Here is a 17,254-nt window from a genome sequence, read left to right on the forward strand (position 1 = left end):
TACCAGATAATCTCAATTGAATTGATCAACTGAAAACCACTAAAGGTACCTGAGGTACATATAATATCAAGTTTAGCTACAGTAAGTTCTACTGAACTTAGAGTTGTGTGCTAAGGGATAGCACACCCTTTCTACAACTCAAGAGAGTTTAGTAGGCCACACTAGTGTAGGTAGTGCAATACACCACACCACATTAGTAATGTCTAACCAGCCAGGAAACCAGTGGGTCCCTACCAGGAACCAGTGGGCTTCTCCCCTATAAATTTGAGGATCTCTCCTTTGCACAGCTTAGGGCCTAATGTTCCATTCGGAAGCTGAAGACAGGCAAAAGCCCAACCACCCAGTATCTCTTAAAGATACTCTGGCTGGATTATCTCTCAGGGCCTAGTAGGCTGAAGGGGTAGGCAGAGTGGGTGGGGCAGCAGTTGAGGGTGGGCCTAGGGGCGGAAAGTCCCCTGACCCCACCTCTACTGCTGACCAGACTGATGACAATGATCAGGATCTGGTGAACCCAGCTCCCCTGGATGAGGATGAGGAGGATGACAACAATGCTCCCCTCTTTGTCCCCCCAGGAAGAGTTGAAAACAGGGGTAGAAGGGATAGATCTCTCTCAAGGGAATCTGTCCAGTCTACCTTATCTGTAGGGACCTCTGTTTCTTCTCACAGAGGGAGGGAAACCTCCCAGGAGAGGAGTTAGAGACTGCTAAAGTATGAGCAAGATAAGTTCAACCTCAGAAAGCAGCAGATGGCCCTAGATAGGGAAGCCCTGGAGCTCTACAGAGCTAGTAAAAAGGAGGGACTAGAGTCCTTTGGTGGCAGCAATTTCCCTAGAGATAGGGAGAGGTCTCATGACCATAGAAACCTTAGTAAGATTGTCCCTCCCTACCAGAGGGGGGGGGGTGACATCCACAAATGGATAACTGCCTTGGAGAGGGCCTGTAAAGTACAGAAGGTCCCCCAAGGACAGTGGGCAGCAATCTTATGGCTCTCCTTTGCAGACAAAGGTAGAGATAAGCTCCTCACTGTAAGAGAAGAGGATGCTGCTGATTACCAGGTCTTGAAAAGTGCACTGATAGATGGGTTGGGCCTAACCACTGACCAACACAGGTTAAAGTTCAGGGATACCCAAAAGGCACAAAATCAAGACTGGGTGGACTTTGTTGACTGTGCTGCTAAGGCTCTGGAAGGTTGGTTATTGGGCAGTAAAGTGTGTGACTTCATAGGATTGTACAATCTGATGAGGGAGCAGATTCTTAATAACTGTCAAAATCATCTGTTGCACCAGTACCTGGTAGACTCTGATCTGACCTCTCCCAAAGAATTGGGAAAGAAGGCAGACAAATGGGTCAGAACCAGGGTGAGGCGGAAGGTACAGAACCAAGGTGGTGACCCAAAGAAGCAAGATTCTAAGAACTCTGACAAGGGTGGGGACAAGGGTAAAGACCAGAAGTCTTCTCAAGGGCCCACAAAAATCTTCTTCAGGTGGGGATTCACAGGCTAACAAAGGGAAAGGACAAAAGAAACCATGGTGCAAAGTCTGTAAGCAAAAGACACACTGGACCAGTGATTGCACCAAGTCCAAAGAGAATACTCTAGCTCCCACCAATGCCCCTAAGGCACCTGCTCCCCCTAGTACAGTTACAATTGGTGGTGGGAATACACAGCCAAAGGGTTTAGAAGGGTTGACCCTGGGTACTGAGTTGGGCTCTGGCCTAGTCAGAGAAACCACTCAGGCTGTTCTTGTCTGTGATGGGGGCATGGATATGACCCCCTCTGTGAGTCCCAGTAACTTGGGTAAGTACAGGCAACAGCCTTTAATCAATGGAGTACAGGCTTTGGCATTCAGGGACACAGGAGCAAGTGTCACTATGGTGACAAAAGATCTTGAGGGACCTGGGCAGATTTTACTTGGTGAAATGTACCAAGTGACCAATGCTAGCAATGTCAGAACAGACCATTCTCTGGCAGTTGTTAACTTCTCCTGGGGAGGGGTAACTGGCCTTAAGAAGGTTGTGGTGAGTGCAGACCTACCAGTCGAATGCTTGCTTGGCAATGATCTAGAGACTTCAGCTTGGGCAGAAGTAGAGCTCAGGACTCATGCAGAAATGCTGGGCATCCCTGCAGAAGTGTTTGCGGTGACCACGTCACAGGCCAAATTGTCTGAAAATGAACAGGCCTTGGATTCTGGAAAAATGGACCAAGTGCCATCTAAGAGGAAGAGCAGAAGGGTTAAGGCAGAGCCTTCCTCCCTGACTCAGAAGGAGAATCAGTCTCTTGAGGGAGATGATCACAGTCCTGAAGAAGAAACTGTCCCAGAGGAGCTTGAGCCTGATCAGCTTTAGTTCTTGGGGACAGGGGGACCTTCCAGGGCAGATCTGAGCCAGAAGCAGCAGAGCTGCCCCTCTCTTGAACCCCTCAGACAGCAAGCTGCTGCTGAGGCAACTGGGAGTGCTAGTGGTACCCACAAGGTGTACTGGGATGATGGGCTCCTGTATTCAGTGTCGAGACCCCAAGCCTGGTGCCACCAGGAGGTTGGTTATACCTCTGAAGTTCAGGGGCTTCCTATTAACCCTTGCCCATGATATCCCTTTAGCAGGTTACCTGGGCCAGAACAAGACTTGGGACAGACTTGTCCCTCACTTTCACTGGCCCCACATGTCTGAAGACACAAAGGAGTTTTGTCGCTCCTGTTTAACCTGCCAAGCCAGTGGCAACGCAGGTGGCACTACAAAGCCCCCCCTGATACCACTACCTTTGGTGGGGGTGCCCTTTGAAAGGGTAGGGATTACATTGTTGGTCCCATGGATCCCCAAACAGCATCTGGGCACAGGTTTATCCTGGTTGTAGTGGATCATGCCACAGGTACCCAGAAGCTATTCCCCTTAGGACCACTACAGCACCTGTGGTTGCAAGAGCCCTGTTGGGAGTTTTCTCAAGAGTGGGTTTTCCTAAGGAAGTGGTATCAGACAGAGGTACCAACTTCATGTCTGGATACTTAAGGGCAATGTGGAAGGAGTGTGGAGTGACTTACAAATTCACCACACCCTATCACCCACAATGCAATGGTTTAGTTGAAAGGTTCAACAAAACCTTAAAGGGCATGATTAAAGGGCTCCCAGAAAAGCTTAGGCGAAGATGGGACATTCTCTTGCCCTGCCTTTTGTTTGCATACAGGGAGGTGCCACTAAAGGGGGTTGGCTACAGCCCCTTTGAACTTTTGTTTGGTCACCGTGTCAGGGGTCCATTGTGTTTGGTGAAGGAAGGATGGGAGTAACCTCTCAAGCCCCCAAAGCAAGACATAGTGGACTATGTACTTGGTCTCCGCTCCAGGATGGCTGAGTACATGAAAACGGCAACTAAAAACGTTGAGGCTAGCCAGGAACTGCAAAAAGCCTGGCATGACCAAAAGGCTGTACTGACTGTTTACCAGCCAGGACAGAAAGTGTGGGTGTTGGAGCCTGTGGCCCCAGCAGCTCTCCAAGACAAGTGAAGTGGACCCTACACTATTGTTGAACAGAAGGGAGAGGTTACCTACTTAGTAGACCTAGGAATTTCCAGGAGTCCCCACAGGGTTCTCCATGTCAACAGGCTAAAGTCATATGTAGACAGGGCTGACATGGGCTTGCTCATGGCTACTGATGAGGGACAGGAGGAAGAGAGTGACCCACTCCCTGACCTCCTCTCTCAGAACCCTGATGATGGTTCAGTGGATGGTGTGGCCTTAGCAGGCAGCCTCACTGCCCAACAGCAAACGGATTTCAGACAGGTGCTCAATCAGTTCAGAAACATGTTTTCTCTGACTCCAAGTGAGACTACCTGGTGCACTCATGAAGTGGACACTGGGGACAGTCAGCCTATTAAAAATAGGATTTGTAGGCAACTTGACCATGTCAGGGACTGTATCAGGACAGAAGTCCAGAAAATGTTGTCTTTGGGAGTTATTGAACCCTCAGATAGCCCTTGGGCTAGTCCAGTGGTCCTTATGCCAAAACCTCACATCAGTGGTGGGAAAAGAGAGATGAGGTTTTGTGTGGACTACAGGGGTCTCAATGCAGTCACTAGGACTGATGACCATCCGATTCCAAGGGCAGATGAGCTTATAGATACTTTGGCCTCAGCCAAGTACCTTAGCACATTTGACTTGACAGCTGGCTACTGGCAGATCCGACTAGCTGATGATGCAAAGCCAAACATTGAATTTTCGACCCCCAGTGGGCACTACCAATTTGTGGTGATTCCCTTTGGTTTGAAGAATGCACCTGCCACTTTCCAAAGGTTGGTGAATACAGTTCTCACAGGTCTGGAAGCCTACAGTGCAGCTTATCTAGATGATATTGCTGTCTTTAGCTCCACCTGGGAGGATCACCTGGTCCACCGAAGGAATGTTTTGGAGGCCCTGCAAAAGGCAGGCCTCACTATCAAGGCCACCAAGTGCCAGATAGGACAGAGTCAGGTTGTGTACCTGGGCCAGCTTGTAGGTGGAGGCCAGGTTCAACCACTGGAGAGCACAATCCAGACCATCATGGACTGGGTTGCTCCAACTACCCAGACTCAGGTGAGAGCCTTCTTAGGCCTGACTGGGTACTATAGGAGATTTGGCAAGGGGTATGGATCAATAGTGACACCCCTGAATGACTTAACTTCTAAGAAAATGCCCAAAAAGGTTCAGTGGACAGCTAGCTGTCAAAAGGCATTTGACCTGAAGCAGGCCATGTGCACTGCTCCCATTCTACAGAGTCCTGATTACTCCAAGAAGTTCATTGTCCAAACAGATGCATCTGAATTGGGGGTAGGGGCTGTACTGTCACAATTGAATGATGAAGGTCAGGATCAGCCAGTAGCTTTCATAAGCAGAAGGCTGACCCCTAGAGAGAAACGTTGGTCAGCCATTGAGAGGGAGGCCTTTGCTGTGGTTTGGGCTCTGAAGAAGTTGAGGCCATACTTGTTTGGTACTCACTTCCTTGTTCAGACAGACCATAAGCCCCTCTTATGGCTAAAACAAATGAAGGGTGAAAACCCCAAACTGCTTGGGTGGTCAATTTCCCTACAGGGGATGGACTTTACAGTGGAACATAGACCTGAGAGTAACCATGCCAATGCAGATGGATTCTCTATGTATTTCCACTTAGAAAATGAAGACTCAACTGGTCAAGGTTAGTTTAATGTCCCTGCGTTTGGGCGAGGGGTTGTGTAGGAGAGTAGGATCTGCTTCACATGGGTACCCCCACTTTTTGCTGGTGTTGCACTGTTTTTCTACCTTAGTCTGGCTGTGGCCCTGCTAATCAGGACCCCAGCCTAGCTGCTTCTTCTCTAAAAAGGTTTCCATGTACATTAGGTACATTTCTATTTGGATTCTGGAATGCCTTATAAGCCCCTAGTATATGGTATACTATGTACCTAGGGCATTGGTACCTCAGAGGCCTACCAGGGGCTGAAGCATGTATTATGCCACCCCTGGGAAGCACTCCAAAATGACACCACAGGTCTGCTACTGCAGCCTGGGTAAGGTGGTGCTTGCACCCCTTACTGTGGTATAGGCTACCTATATCACTACCATTGCACACACATATAAAACCTATAAGTCACTCCTATGGCAGGCTTTAACAATCCTGAAGGCAGAGTGCTTGGTTTTTATGTGAGAGGGTGCAGCCTGACCATATACTTTTAAGTGCATTATAACCTTGCGGTAAATGCTAACTTTGGACTGGCTGCACGGAAACATGTCGTGTTTGGTGTCAAACGCTTTGGAATACTACCCCCCCCCCCCACCCCCCGCCACTTCTGGCGGCGGGGGTAGCATTCCACCCTTCTAGAGGGAGAGACATATTCACACTGGTATAACCCGGTAAAGACTTTCTACAGCCCTGGTATCACAAAATGGATGTGACCGCCACAGACATGGGTCTGGCCTCCTGCTGCTGACCGAAACTCCAGCAGGGGAGGCATGGACAATAGGTTTCCTGTCCCAGGGAGGTGTAAACACCTCCCCAGACAGGCAGATGTGTATTGGGGCTGGGCGGGAGTACTCTCTGGTGTTTTGAAGTCCTGCACTGGGGGCACACTTGGTGTCCCTGTGCATAGTCCAGTTCAAATCGGTTGCAGGGGCTACCTGCCCCTGCTCTGGCGCGAAACTGGACAAAGGAAATGAGTGTGACCACCCCTATTTCCAAACCCTCCCTTAGGTGGGTCCCTAGAGTATGTCCAACCCTCAAACTTTTTATAAGTATGGGAACCCAGTCCTTGCGACTTTAGATTGCCCTGGACGAAACACTGCAACATATATCCTGGACCTTCGACGTTCTACTTTAACTAGAAGACTGAAGAAATCTCCCTTGGGGTCAAGGAGTGACTCCCCTGCTTGGCAGGCACCAAAGAAGCAACTGTCCAGTCTGCGACCCTGAAGCTCCCGCCAGACGCCGAAGTCTTTGCATCACCCGAGGTGAATTTCCAGACTTCCCGGAGGCTACCCTGAATCCACAGCAAAGCTGAGGCCCGTGGCTATCGTGGGTGACGTGGAACCGTGACCCCTGGACACCGTCATCTTTTGCTGATCCATCATGTTCCTGGTCTTCCTCGAAGTTGTGCTTTGGGCTCCGAGTAGCCCCAGCCTTGAGCACCTCCTGCACCGAAGATCTCTGGCCCCCACTCCATGAGTGACCCGTGGGCCGGTTTCAAGTGCGACCGCTCGAGGCTCCTTCACGATCGCTAGCCCGTTGGCTAGTGGGTCCCCACGAAGGTGACTCCTCTTCTGATTGGACTTTCCTGGTTGCTCCAGACTTGCCCCGACTTACCCTTGCTGGATGAGTCCCCCAGAGTTTGCTGGTCTGCACCGACGTCCTTTTTTTTATTTTTATTTCCAAGTAACTTGCCGTTGCCAAGGCTTGTTGGGTGCAATCTGGTCGCCGACACCGCAGCACTCGACAGACTTCGTGGGACAGCTCGAATCCGGCTCCTGGTCATCCTCGACGCCTCCTGGACCTCGTGGCATAAGAATCAAGACATCCATCAACTCACCTCAAGCACCCGACATCTGTGGGCATTGGACTATCGTGCCCTTGGTCAGTGGTAAGTGACCGAGACTCTGTCCCCTCTGCTTTCAGGTTCCTTCCATCCTCGATCCGGGCTTGGATCGCTTCGGACACTTCTCTTCTTCATGGCAGCAGCACTTCTTGAGCAGCTTCCATTGAAAACAGCGACGCGAAGCGACCCGACGCCATTTGACACCTGTGCTCCCGGCTTCCCTGGGTGAGGTAACTCGAGTACTCTGGTGCTCCCGTGGGTTTTGGCCCTAGACACCTCTTAGTCCAAAAGGGTTCGCTCATAGTCATCCTGTAAGTGTCCTTAAACTCTTAATTTCCAACCACGACTTTTCCCCTAGAAGTAAACGGCGATTCGGTGCTGTGTTCTCACACTGCACACGTCCCTCGTGGGTCCCCTGTGTCACTACCTTGGGTGGTTCCTTGTGGTCCAATCACTTCTACAGGCTCTAGGCCTTGTGTCTAGTTCAGTCGTGGTTCTTATACCACTTTATTGGTATATGGTTTGGTACGCCCCAAGGGTCCAAACTTGTATTTGTGCTTTTACTGTTGAAAACTGACTTGTAACTTAAGTACTTCGAACTCCAGCCTTATAAAGAGACTAGAGGGGTGTGTTTTATCTTAAATACATATATTTTAAATGTATAGCTGGTGTGGTTGTCCTTTCATTTGATCATTCAAGAGATTATAGACTGGTAAAACAAGCTGCTTTACCTTCCTTCGAGACTTAGCCTGAAGGCTGCTCTCCATAGCTACCACTAGGATAGCTTTCACATAAGGTTGTCTATAACCATTCCCCATAAGGGGTTGTTTGAACTGATACAAGGTGCCCACTATAACTAGTGGACAGCATATATCAGGCCAACATCTCACAATGAAGGACAGGGTAATGTACATGGACACTGATGCACAAAGGTATATATTCAATGATTACTTCAGTAGCATCTGCATTTGTTAGTATGTCAAACACACCCATTATCATAAAAATCATCCCATATATACAATTCTAATCAGACATCCGTTTGAATAAGGGAAAGTAACAAAGGTCCAACCGAAGAGAAGATTGGGTTATCCTGTGTTCTTCAGCATTTAGAGACATCCAGCACATGTTTCGCCCCATAGTGGTGCACCGGCCTGGGGCCTTTTCAAGTCACGTGAGAAGATGTGTAACCATTCTCATCCCGGTATGTTGGCTGTTGTCTCTAAATGTTGAAGAACAGAGAATAAGCAAACCTTATCTTACCCAGCTTACAGTCTTGCTGGCTTGAAGACTAGAACCTCCTTTTCTGCCGGTCAAAGGAGCCCTGCCTAATCGAGGCAAGAGATAATCCCTCAGAGGAAAATAATTGGCTCTGACACAGAGAAATGTGGCTCTGTTTTTGTTTGTTTTTAGATTAAATGGAATATTTCCCATTTTTGTTCACATACCTTACACACTATCTCCTGCTAAATTGTTTTCATGGTCAGACAGGACACCTAGTAATGGTGGCGCTTGGATTTTTGTGTAGTAGGGAGGGCGTGAGATAGGCAGTGTCACCCGCGTTAACCCTTAAATGAGTGAGGTCCGAGTGCACTCTGTGTTCATCCTGGATTGGGTCACCTTCAGCCAGATCCCTCACACGCATCTGTCAGCCATTGCAATAGTTTCTGGGTCCTACTGGCTGTCTTCCTCCGCCCCAATACTTGCTGCATGCCACCCTATGTGCCTCACGTGTTCTTGCTTTGTATGCATGTCTGTGGCATGACAGGAGTTCTGCAGGCTCAGTGGGCTCCCAGCCTTTGGAGGACATACCAGCCAGACTCCAGCTTCCATGGCATTTCTCGTGATTTTGTGTTGTGCGCCTTCTTTCGCATGCATCAGCGGGAGCTTCATGCATGCCCTGGCATGGGTGGAGTTCTGTGGGCTGCCAGCTTTCAGAGGGCAAACTGCCCTTCTCTAGTTCCCAGCAAACTTCCTGCTGTTACTTTGTGTAGTGCCCATTGTGATGCTCCCATTTGTTTGCATGCATGTGTCTATGAGAACTTTATGCATGCCCCTGGGAGCTGTACCTGCTCTGAGGGCTTCCGGCCTTCGGGGGTCACATCAGCCTAGCTCCTACTTCATGGCTGTATCAAAGTTACTCTCTGTGGCCTTGGTGTTGTGTCAGTTGTGATGTGTTCCTTGTGCTGTGCATGTGTGTGTGTGTGTGTGTGTAAGTCTCCTGCATTCCCTGGTTTCAGGGGTCTCTGCCTGTGTGTGTAGGGTTGACAGAGTGCCCATGCCCTTTGTAGTCTGCATCCTGGTCTCATTCCTGCTCTCAGGGCATCACTAGATGTACCTCTCTGGCCTATCTAGTCTTTGCCTTGGGCATGATGGCCTCTGCACACCATACTATCTTTGCTAGATTTCCCTGTTCTGAAAGTGATTGTTACTCTCGATATGTGGACTTGGGATTTAAAAAGAAGCAGAGCTTTGCTGAGAGATTTTCCAAGTTTGTTCTTTCTATTTAATGTGGTGTGCCTGTCACCTTCTAGCCCCGGAGGCCTTCAGAGGAAGGCAAAAGTGTTGGTCTAGCCTGTGTTTCTTGTCCATGTCCATGACCAATGCCTCGAGCTGAAGTCTTCAGTGGATGTGCTGTTGAATGTGTCTTGGAAAGATCAGTGTAGAAGACAAACGCAGGATTTGTGTCAAGTGAACACAAACTCAGCTTCTGCTCGATTTTCCGCGTATACTTTGTGCGGACTCTGAAAGAATATTAATGGGCCCCCTCAAATTCATCGACTCCAGAAATCCTTTTGTTTCTCTATTCCCCAAACCTCAGAAAGATCCAGGGCGTACGACATTATTCTGTCAATACCAATGTCACATTCTCCCAGAGTCACCTGCCCTGTGTCCTAATACACTTCTAGAAGCAGTTTAACCACTAGTCTCCTACTTTAAATCCTTCACCTTTTGGCATCTCACACACACTGGTATCCACATCTCCTTTTCAATTTCTCCTCACCAGTGGAGTTGTGTAGAAGCCTTCACTTGAAGAAAACATTAAACCTTGGTGTGTCTTCAAGGAATCTCACGTGTTCTCCCTTAACTGGCAACACGCTAGATTGTGACTCATTCAGGGAGATTCACTCATTCCCCATTACCAGTGTGGTGTATGTCATATTATAACACGGTACGGGCCCACATTACTGGCTTCGTGCCCTTCCAGGGATTTGGAGTCATTTCATGATCACTGGCCACATGTACCTTCTTGAAGTATCATTCATTCTTCTGGCTGTGGCTCCATGAGCTTTGAGGCAGCCGATCTCGTTGCCAAAGCACATGCCTTGGTAGTTTAGCATATTCCTGTTTATTATCAGCTTCATCTCGGACCCTTATTTCAACTATCCCAGGTCCTCAAGGTTTTAGGCTTCAGCTAACAAGTTTGTTTCTTGAAGTCGAAGGCTGCAGCTAGTGGTAGTGTCTATCTTGAGGTGCAGCAGGAGGGTTGTACACAGCCCTCATGCTCTGTGTTCACTTCTTATGACATTGATTGTTGGAGAGCCATCTAGTAAAAGCGATTATCCCAATCTTTTGGGTGTAAACCAGGATCGAGTGCTTCTGGGCCCACCGGGTGGGCCGGCCAGGTCCTTGCTTTTCTGTCCTTCGTACCCTTAGCCCGAGATGTGGATCCTTGCTTTTCTGTCCTTCGTACCCTTAGCCCGATATGTGGATCCTTGCTTTTATGTCCGTCGTACCCTTAGCCCGAGATGTGGATCCTTGCTTTTCTGTCCTTCGTACCCTTAGTCCGAGATGTGGATCCTTGCTTTTCTGTCCTTCGTACCCTTAGCCCGATATGTGGATCCTTGCTTTTCTGTCCTTCGTACCCTTAGCCCGATATGTGGATCCTTGCTTTTCTGTCCGTCGTACCCTTAGCCCGAGATGTGGATCCTTGCTTTTCTGTCCTTCGTACCCTTAGCCCGATATGTGGATCCTTGCTTTTCTGTCCTTCGTACCCTTAGCCCGAGATGTGGATCCTTGCTTTTCTGTCCTTCGTACCCTTAGCCCGAGATGTGGATCCTTGCTTTTCTGTCCTTCGTACCCTTAGCCCGATATGTGGATCCTTGCTTTTCTGTCCTTCGTACCCTTAGCCCGATTATGTGGATCCTTGCTTTGGAAACTTGGAAAATCTCCGCATCTCTGCTCCTTGTGTGTATTTGCCTGCAGTTCATGGCCACCCCATGGCCTTTCAGTGGGGACTGTGCTTCCCTCCCTCACTTCCATGTATGGGTGCTTTCTTCTCTGTACAGCTTAGCCAGTACCCCCTACTGCGAGAAGAGATGGAAAGAATCGTGTCAACACATATCCGGGACCGGGAAGGAAAAACCAAAGAGCAGGTAAGAGTCCAGAATCATGATGTTACAAACATTTCCAGCTAGTCTGTTGGAGAATGGGAGAGGCCCGACGGCCTCTCTTCTCCCAACACCATTGTCAATGCTCTCACATCACACACACGGGCCTCCGCGTTGAAATTAATGTTGATTCATTTCATGATAACTTTAATCTTGCAGGATGAATCTGTTGTATAATGACTTGCTGAGCCTAAAGATGGTTAAGCCATGTATTCCGTCTTGCTGTCAGTGTTTAAAATGTAGGCCTCCACCATGGGTGTGACTCCTTACGACGTCAGTTGACCCCCAAAACAGCCTATAATTTGACATCACACCAGAGGTTTTCTTACGTATTTCATTCATTCCAAAACAGCTCCAGTGGTTGTAGAAGGCTGCAGATGCCCAAAAGATTGTTGTGTTGTCAGAGGCATATAATAATGCATGAGTGATTTAAACTTTTACATTTTCTGGTATATTTGCTGGAACATGATACACAGGAAATAAAGAAAGTTGTGTAAATCGAACTCTAAAGGACTGATTTGCTAGTGGCCTATAAATTACACAAGTCACAGCAGAGCTCATGATTGTTGTCCAAAATCTCTGATTAAATAGTGCAATAACAGACAATCCCAAAACTTCCTTACTGCTCATTGAGACAGAGAACCTCTTGTTAATCATCTGCCAAAGAGAACAGCAGGCCATTATGGGGATAAGAGACAAAGAGAAAACGAACATCGAGGATATCCTATCTGCCCTATTATAATCCCATCCCCCTGATATACTTCCGTAAAAAAATCGTTGTTCAGAGATTTTCATTTTTGATTTGTGTTTTTGGATCATTAGAGAAGTAATGTAGCTTGGGTAGATATTGCTGATCCCGGCCAATTTTTTTCTGGATGACATTTTTAAAAATGGTGGATGTGGTGCAGTGATGATGTAATATTTCAGGAACCATGAGACATATATACTTCATTTTGCTGCCAAAACATAGTAGTCTTATATAGACAGAATATAACTCCTCAGAGCAACCCTTCCACCATTTTCCAAGATGGCCACAAGAAGACATATATAGAAATAAAACAAATAATAATGGAGTTTAATCCTGTTATGAATATGACAAACAATGTTTATGATCTGAATATGAAAAAAATAATGTTGATCACTCCTGTTTTAGGCGCATTTTCACAGTACACTTTATTTATTTGTTTCGGCAGTCACTCGTGGTATATTTGCAGAATGTTGAACATTTGGGAAGAGCATATCGACAGGAACATCTTTTTGTAGAACAGGTTTTGCAAGTTCATGTACGTCTAAGTCCTGTGGGTAGAGGCTTTAGCAATTTCGTAGGTTTTAGCAACCCATCAATATCTTCCCAACCAAATTGACACAGATCTTTCTCTACATATGCACGAACCAAAACGTTTACACATCTGATCATGGAGAACATTTTTTTAATGTGTCCATGCACAGAATATGACATCATTGGAAGGACACTTAGTGGGATTGATCTCTTGAACTCACTGTACCGAAGATCGTAAATGTGTGACAGTCAGAACTCGTTTTCCACACACACACCAAGGTATTTTTCTACATCTTTAAAGTCACACTATTCATCTGTCCCAGCAAATCCATTTAGAAACTTCACAGGTTCAGCAGGTAAAGCTCCAAGCTTTGCTCCAATTTTGCTCATAGTTTCATTACCCATAAGAATATGTCCCTGGATAAAAACGCTGGGAATCTCTGGGTCAAGTTTCAATATTACAAAATATGAAGCGGGGTGAAGTGTCTTTTCTCGCCTGTTCCATAACGAATCCATAACTCTGACAATTCTTGACTTATGAACGTTACAACAAATCTAAGTAGCACAATAATATTTGTGTCATTCGACAGTACAATGAATCGATTGGAACCATCTCGAACAGCCCACTCAACATGTGGCACAACACAAAGGTCGGCTTCCTCCAATTTGCTGTTAAGTTCTTGAACAATATGGCCCGTACCTTTTAAATATATCTCTGCGGGCACCAACTCCTCATGTACAATCATTCCACTTGCAATAATTGAAAATGTAGTGTTACCTGAAGCATCAGCAATGTTTTGGCGAGTTAACATCTCCAGTTTCATCTTGTTCGATGTTGATGACCAGTATTTATCCAGTTGCGCAGGTATAGGTGTCGAATCTTTGATGCAGGCAAGGTCAATTGTTCTAATGTTGACATTCATCTGAGTCTGTCACATTTTTGACAGATAGTTCACGATAACTGTTAAAGACAATGTGCAGTTCTTGCAAGGTGCGCACTGACCTTGATATCTGTAGAACAGTCCGAACGACCTCTCTGAAGTTTTTCATGGAAAACATCTTGACCATTCTCAATTGTTACATGTAGTCCGCAACATCGGCAGTTTTCAATGAGGACACCTTTTCGAATTGAAATTTCTGCCCAAAATGGTGTAATGATCGGACAATCCCACAATATGTCTGAAGTCGCCTAATAGTCCACATCCCCTGCAACAGAGATCTGTTGTATTAGGATATTTTTTAAGTTTGGTGGGGTAGCGATACCAATCGAACACCACCTTGTAATGCACTTCCCTCACTTTTGTGGAGTGGTCGAATTTGGCTATGTCCTTCCATAGTTTTTGCCATTGTGTATCGGAAATGGGATCGTCTAATAGTTCTGCTCAAATCTGCCTATAACTGGGCTACTTCTTGTGAAGGGTGCTGAGCATGTGGGCATAAAGAAAAATAAATGGCTCCTTTCATCCTCTCAGCATGGCGCACATACTTTTCAATGTGGTTAAGCTCTTTGGTCGCTGCTAGTCATATATCAGGGATATAGGTGTAGAACCCAATGCTTTAGTTGCATTTAATATTATCTCTCTGAAGCTGCCAACCCAACGTCTTGCAGGTAACTCTCAAATGTAAGAATTTCCCACCAAAGGAAAACAGATCTGAAATCATTCAACATCCGCATTCCCTCCATAAATCAAAGGGGCCAGGGTGAAGCGCCAGCGTGAACGCAGGATTAAAGTGCATCGCAGTGTATGGGGAAGGAAATGTTGCCTAGTCTTCCATCTTTGTCAAGGAGTCCTACACTCGCGAGGTCTTTCAAGTAGGTGTACTAAGGTATGCGTTGGGAGGGTCTATCGGGTTTGGGTTTCCACAACAAGTCCCATATAAAGGGCCATACTAGTGCTCTTTCCATATGGAGCCAGTGTTTGTCTTAATCCCTCAGAGCCCATTCAGATCTCACCGTAATTGTGCTGATTGATAATATAGGGAAAAATCAGGCTGTGTCAGGCCTCCCGATTCCTTTGGGAGTCATAATTGTTTAAAGGCAAGGGGCGCCTTATGACCTTGCCATATAAACTGAAGTATCAATGATTTAATTTCCAAAAAAAATACTTGAAGAAGCTCTATTGGAAGACCTTTAAAGAGGTATAGGAACCAGGGAAGTACTGTCATTTTAATTGCATTAATTTGTACTAGCCAGGAAAGGTACACAGGGGCCCATCTCTTAAAGTCAATTCTAAGTTGTCTGATCAATGGGGAGGGGGTGGTAGTTGGCACAATAGAATTCGGCAATTCGAGGTGTGATTTTGATCTCAAAATATGTAATGGCTTTTTTAGCCCATTTGAAGGGTGTCGGGTTCACCAGTGCCTCCATCTCTCGTGTGGGCACACCTTGATTAAAAATAAAGGATTTATGAAAGTTTTATGAAATAACCTGCAACCGCTTTCTAGTTATGTAATTCTTGTTGTAGTGCAGCTATGGAGGTGGCGGGAGAGGTGAGGGAGAGCAATACATTATCCGCAAAGAGAGAAATTTTGTGGTCTACCGAACTAAAGAAAATACCGCTAATGGCGAGGGTGGTCCTTATTTTAGCTGACAGTGGTTGAATCCTGAGAGCAAATAAAAGTGGGGATAATGAGCATCCCTGGCGTGTTCCTCGTTCCAATTTAAAAAAGCCAGACCCCACCCCAATAACTACCACCTGCGAGAGTGGATGTGCATAGTTCGCCTGTATCATGTTACTGAAGTGATCACTGAAGCTTGACTTGTGAAGAGTATGGAAGAGGAAGCACCATTCCACCCGGTCAAAGGCTTTCTCAGCATCTAGTGTCACCAGATCGGCTTGAATTTGTTTCTTAGTAGCCTTCTCGACCAGGTGGATCACCCTCCTCGTGCATTTGCCTCCCCTGAATAAATCCTGATTGATCTGGGTGGATCAGCTCCAATAGTATTTTCTACAATCTAGTAGCCAGCATTTTCGTGTACATTTTGAAGTCAAGATTAAGTAGAGCTATGGGCCTCTATAATGCACAGTAAAGAAGGTCTTTTCCTAGTTTGGGGATGACCGAAATGACTGCCTCGCTCATTGGTGATGTTACCATATGAATTGAGGCCATGTAGTTAAATAGCTGTGTAAGAGGTAAGAATAGGTCTGAACCAAATGTTTTCTAAAATTGGGCCGTTAACCCATTAGGCCCAGTGGATTTGTGTAATTTAAGTTCATTAATTGCTGTACGAACCTCCTTTTCTCCTATAGGTCTACTCAATGTTTCATTCTGATCTGCAGTCACTTGAGGTAGTTCCACCTCTTGTAAATATTTTGATTGTGTCTCCTCCCTTGGAGATGCAGACGTATATAAAATGGTGTAGAAGTCCCTGAATGCCTTAGCTTTGTCTATTTCAGACTGAACTATTCTTCCTTCTTCTGTATTAATATGGGGAATGTAGTGTGTTTCACGTTGTATTCTGAGCTGTCATATGACATGGGTGCCCACTTTGTTCCCTATATCTTATGTTTTATGCTGAAGGCGTAACATGGTACATTCTGCTCTGTTGGTGTATATCGCATTCAGTTTTCCCTGAAGGGCTGTAACTTTCCTTTGTAGCGTAAGAATGGGAGTTTCTTTATGCTCTTTCTCTGCTGACTGGAGCTCCTTCTCAAGAGTTAGTCTATCTTTAGTTTTCTGTTTATTTAATGTAGACATCAGTGAGGTGCACATACCCCAAATTGTTACCTTGAAAGCGTCTCATGTAATTGAAGGATTGGTATCTTTTGGATTATTTAATTGGAAAAATTATCTAATCGCTTTCCCTAAATTTTCTTGTAAGTGACGATCCCTAGTCAGAGCTCTAGAAAAATCAGCAATGGAGCTTAGGTGGAGGAGGAGCCTAATCCAACGGTCAAACAGCTTTTTCTCTTTCTATATAAATTTCTCCTGCTTCAGTTCTGCGTATAGTTTTTATCTATGTTTCAGGACATCTAGTAGACGTGTCTTTATATTGTTATTCACATATTGTTTGGTCACAAAGATGTGTAGTCCTCGCACTCAACCTCGGAATATTCAGAGACTGACAACTGGCTTCCCCAGCCTCGACCCACGGAGAGTTCTCCTTCCACCACTGCCGCCAGATGTTCTCCTTCACCCCGACTCCCGGAACCACAGACACCGCCGGCAACGATGCGCTAAGGTGCATCCTCCTCAACGTGCGCTCCATCCACAAACACGCCACGGAAATCTGGAACCTTCTCGACTCTCTCTCGCCCGACATAGCCTTCTTCACGGAGACCGCCATCCCAGACGGATACAAGATCCAGAGGAAGGACCGTCCCAACCACCCGGGAGGAGGACTCACCATCGTCCACAAGAACACCCTCCAACTCACCACCTCCAGCGAAACCTTCGCCGCCACCGAATACCTGCACTTCCAGATCCAGACCAGCCCCAACACCACACTCCGAGGAACCCTCATCAACAGGCCCCCCAGACACCCTTCGCCATCACTGACTTCATTGCACCCCACGCCATTGCATCAATAACCTACATACTCATCAGAGACCTTGACTTCCACCTA

General features: G+C 46.7%; 1 protein-coding gene across 13 annotated transcripts in view; it reads left to right on the forward strand.

Moving 5' to 3' along the window:
* The window catches only part of DNM1 (dynamin 1), a 796,474-nt gene that overhangs the window by 481,381 nt on the left and 297,839 nt on the right, over window positions 1–17,254 (forward strand). For all 13 annotated transcript variants that reach the window (XM_085614099.1, XM_085614096.1, XM_085614097.1 and 10 more), the window contains exon 11: window positions 11,307–11,393. In XM_085614099.1, coding sequence (XP_085470225.1) covers window positions 11,307–11,393 — 87 coding nt within the window. The remainder of the gene's footprint in view (window positions 1–11,306; window positions 11,394–17,254) is intronic.

This window comes from Triturus cristatus, chromosome 1_2, assembly GCF_964204655.1.
Source record: "Triturus cristatus chromosome 1_2, aTriCri1.1, whole genome shotgun sequence".
Taxonomy (NCBI): domain Eukaryota; kingdom Metazoa; phylum Chordata; class Amphibia; order Caudata; family Salamandridae; genus Triturus; species Triturus cristatus.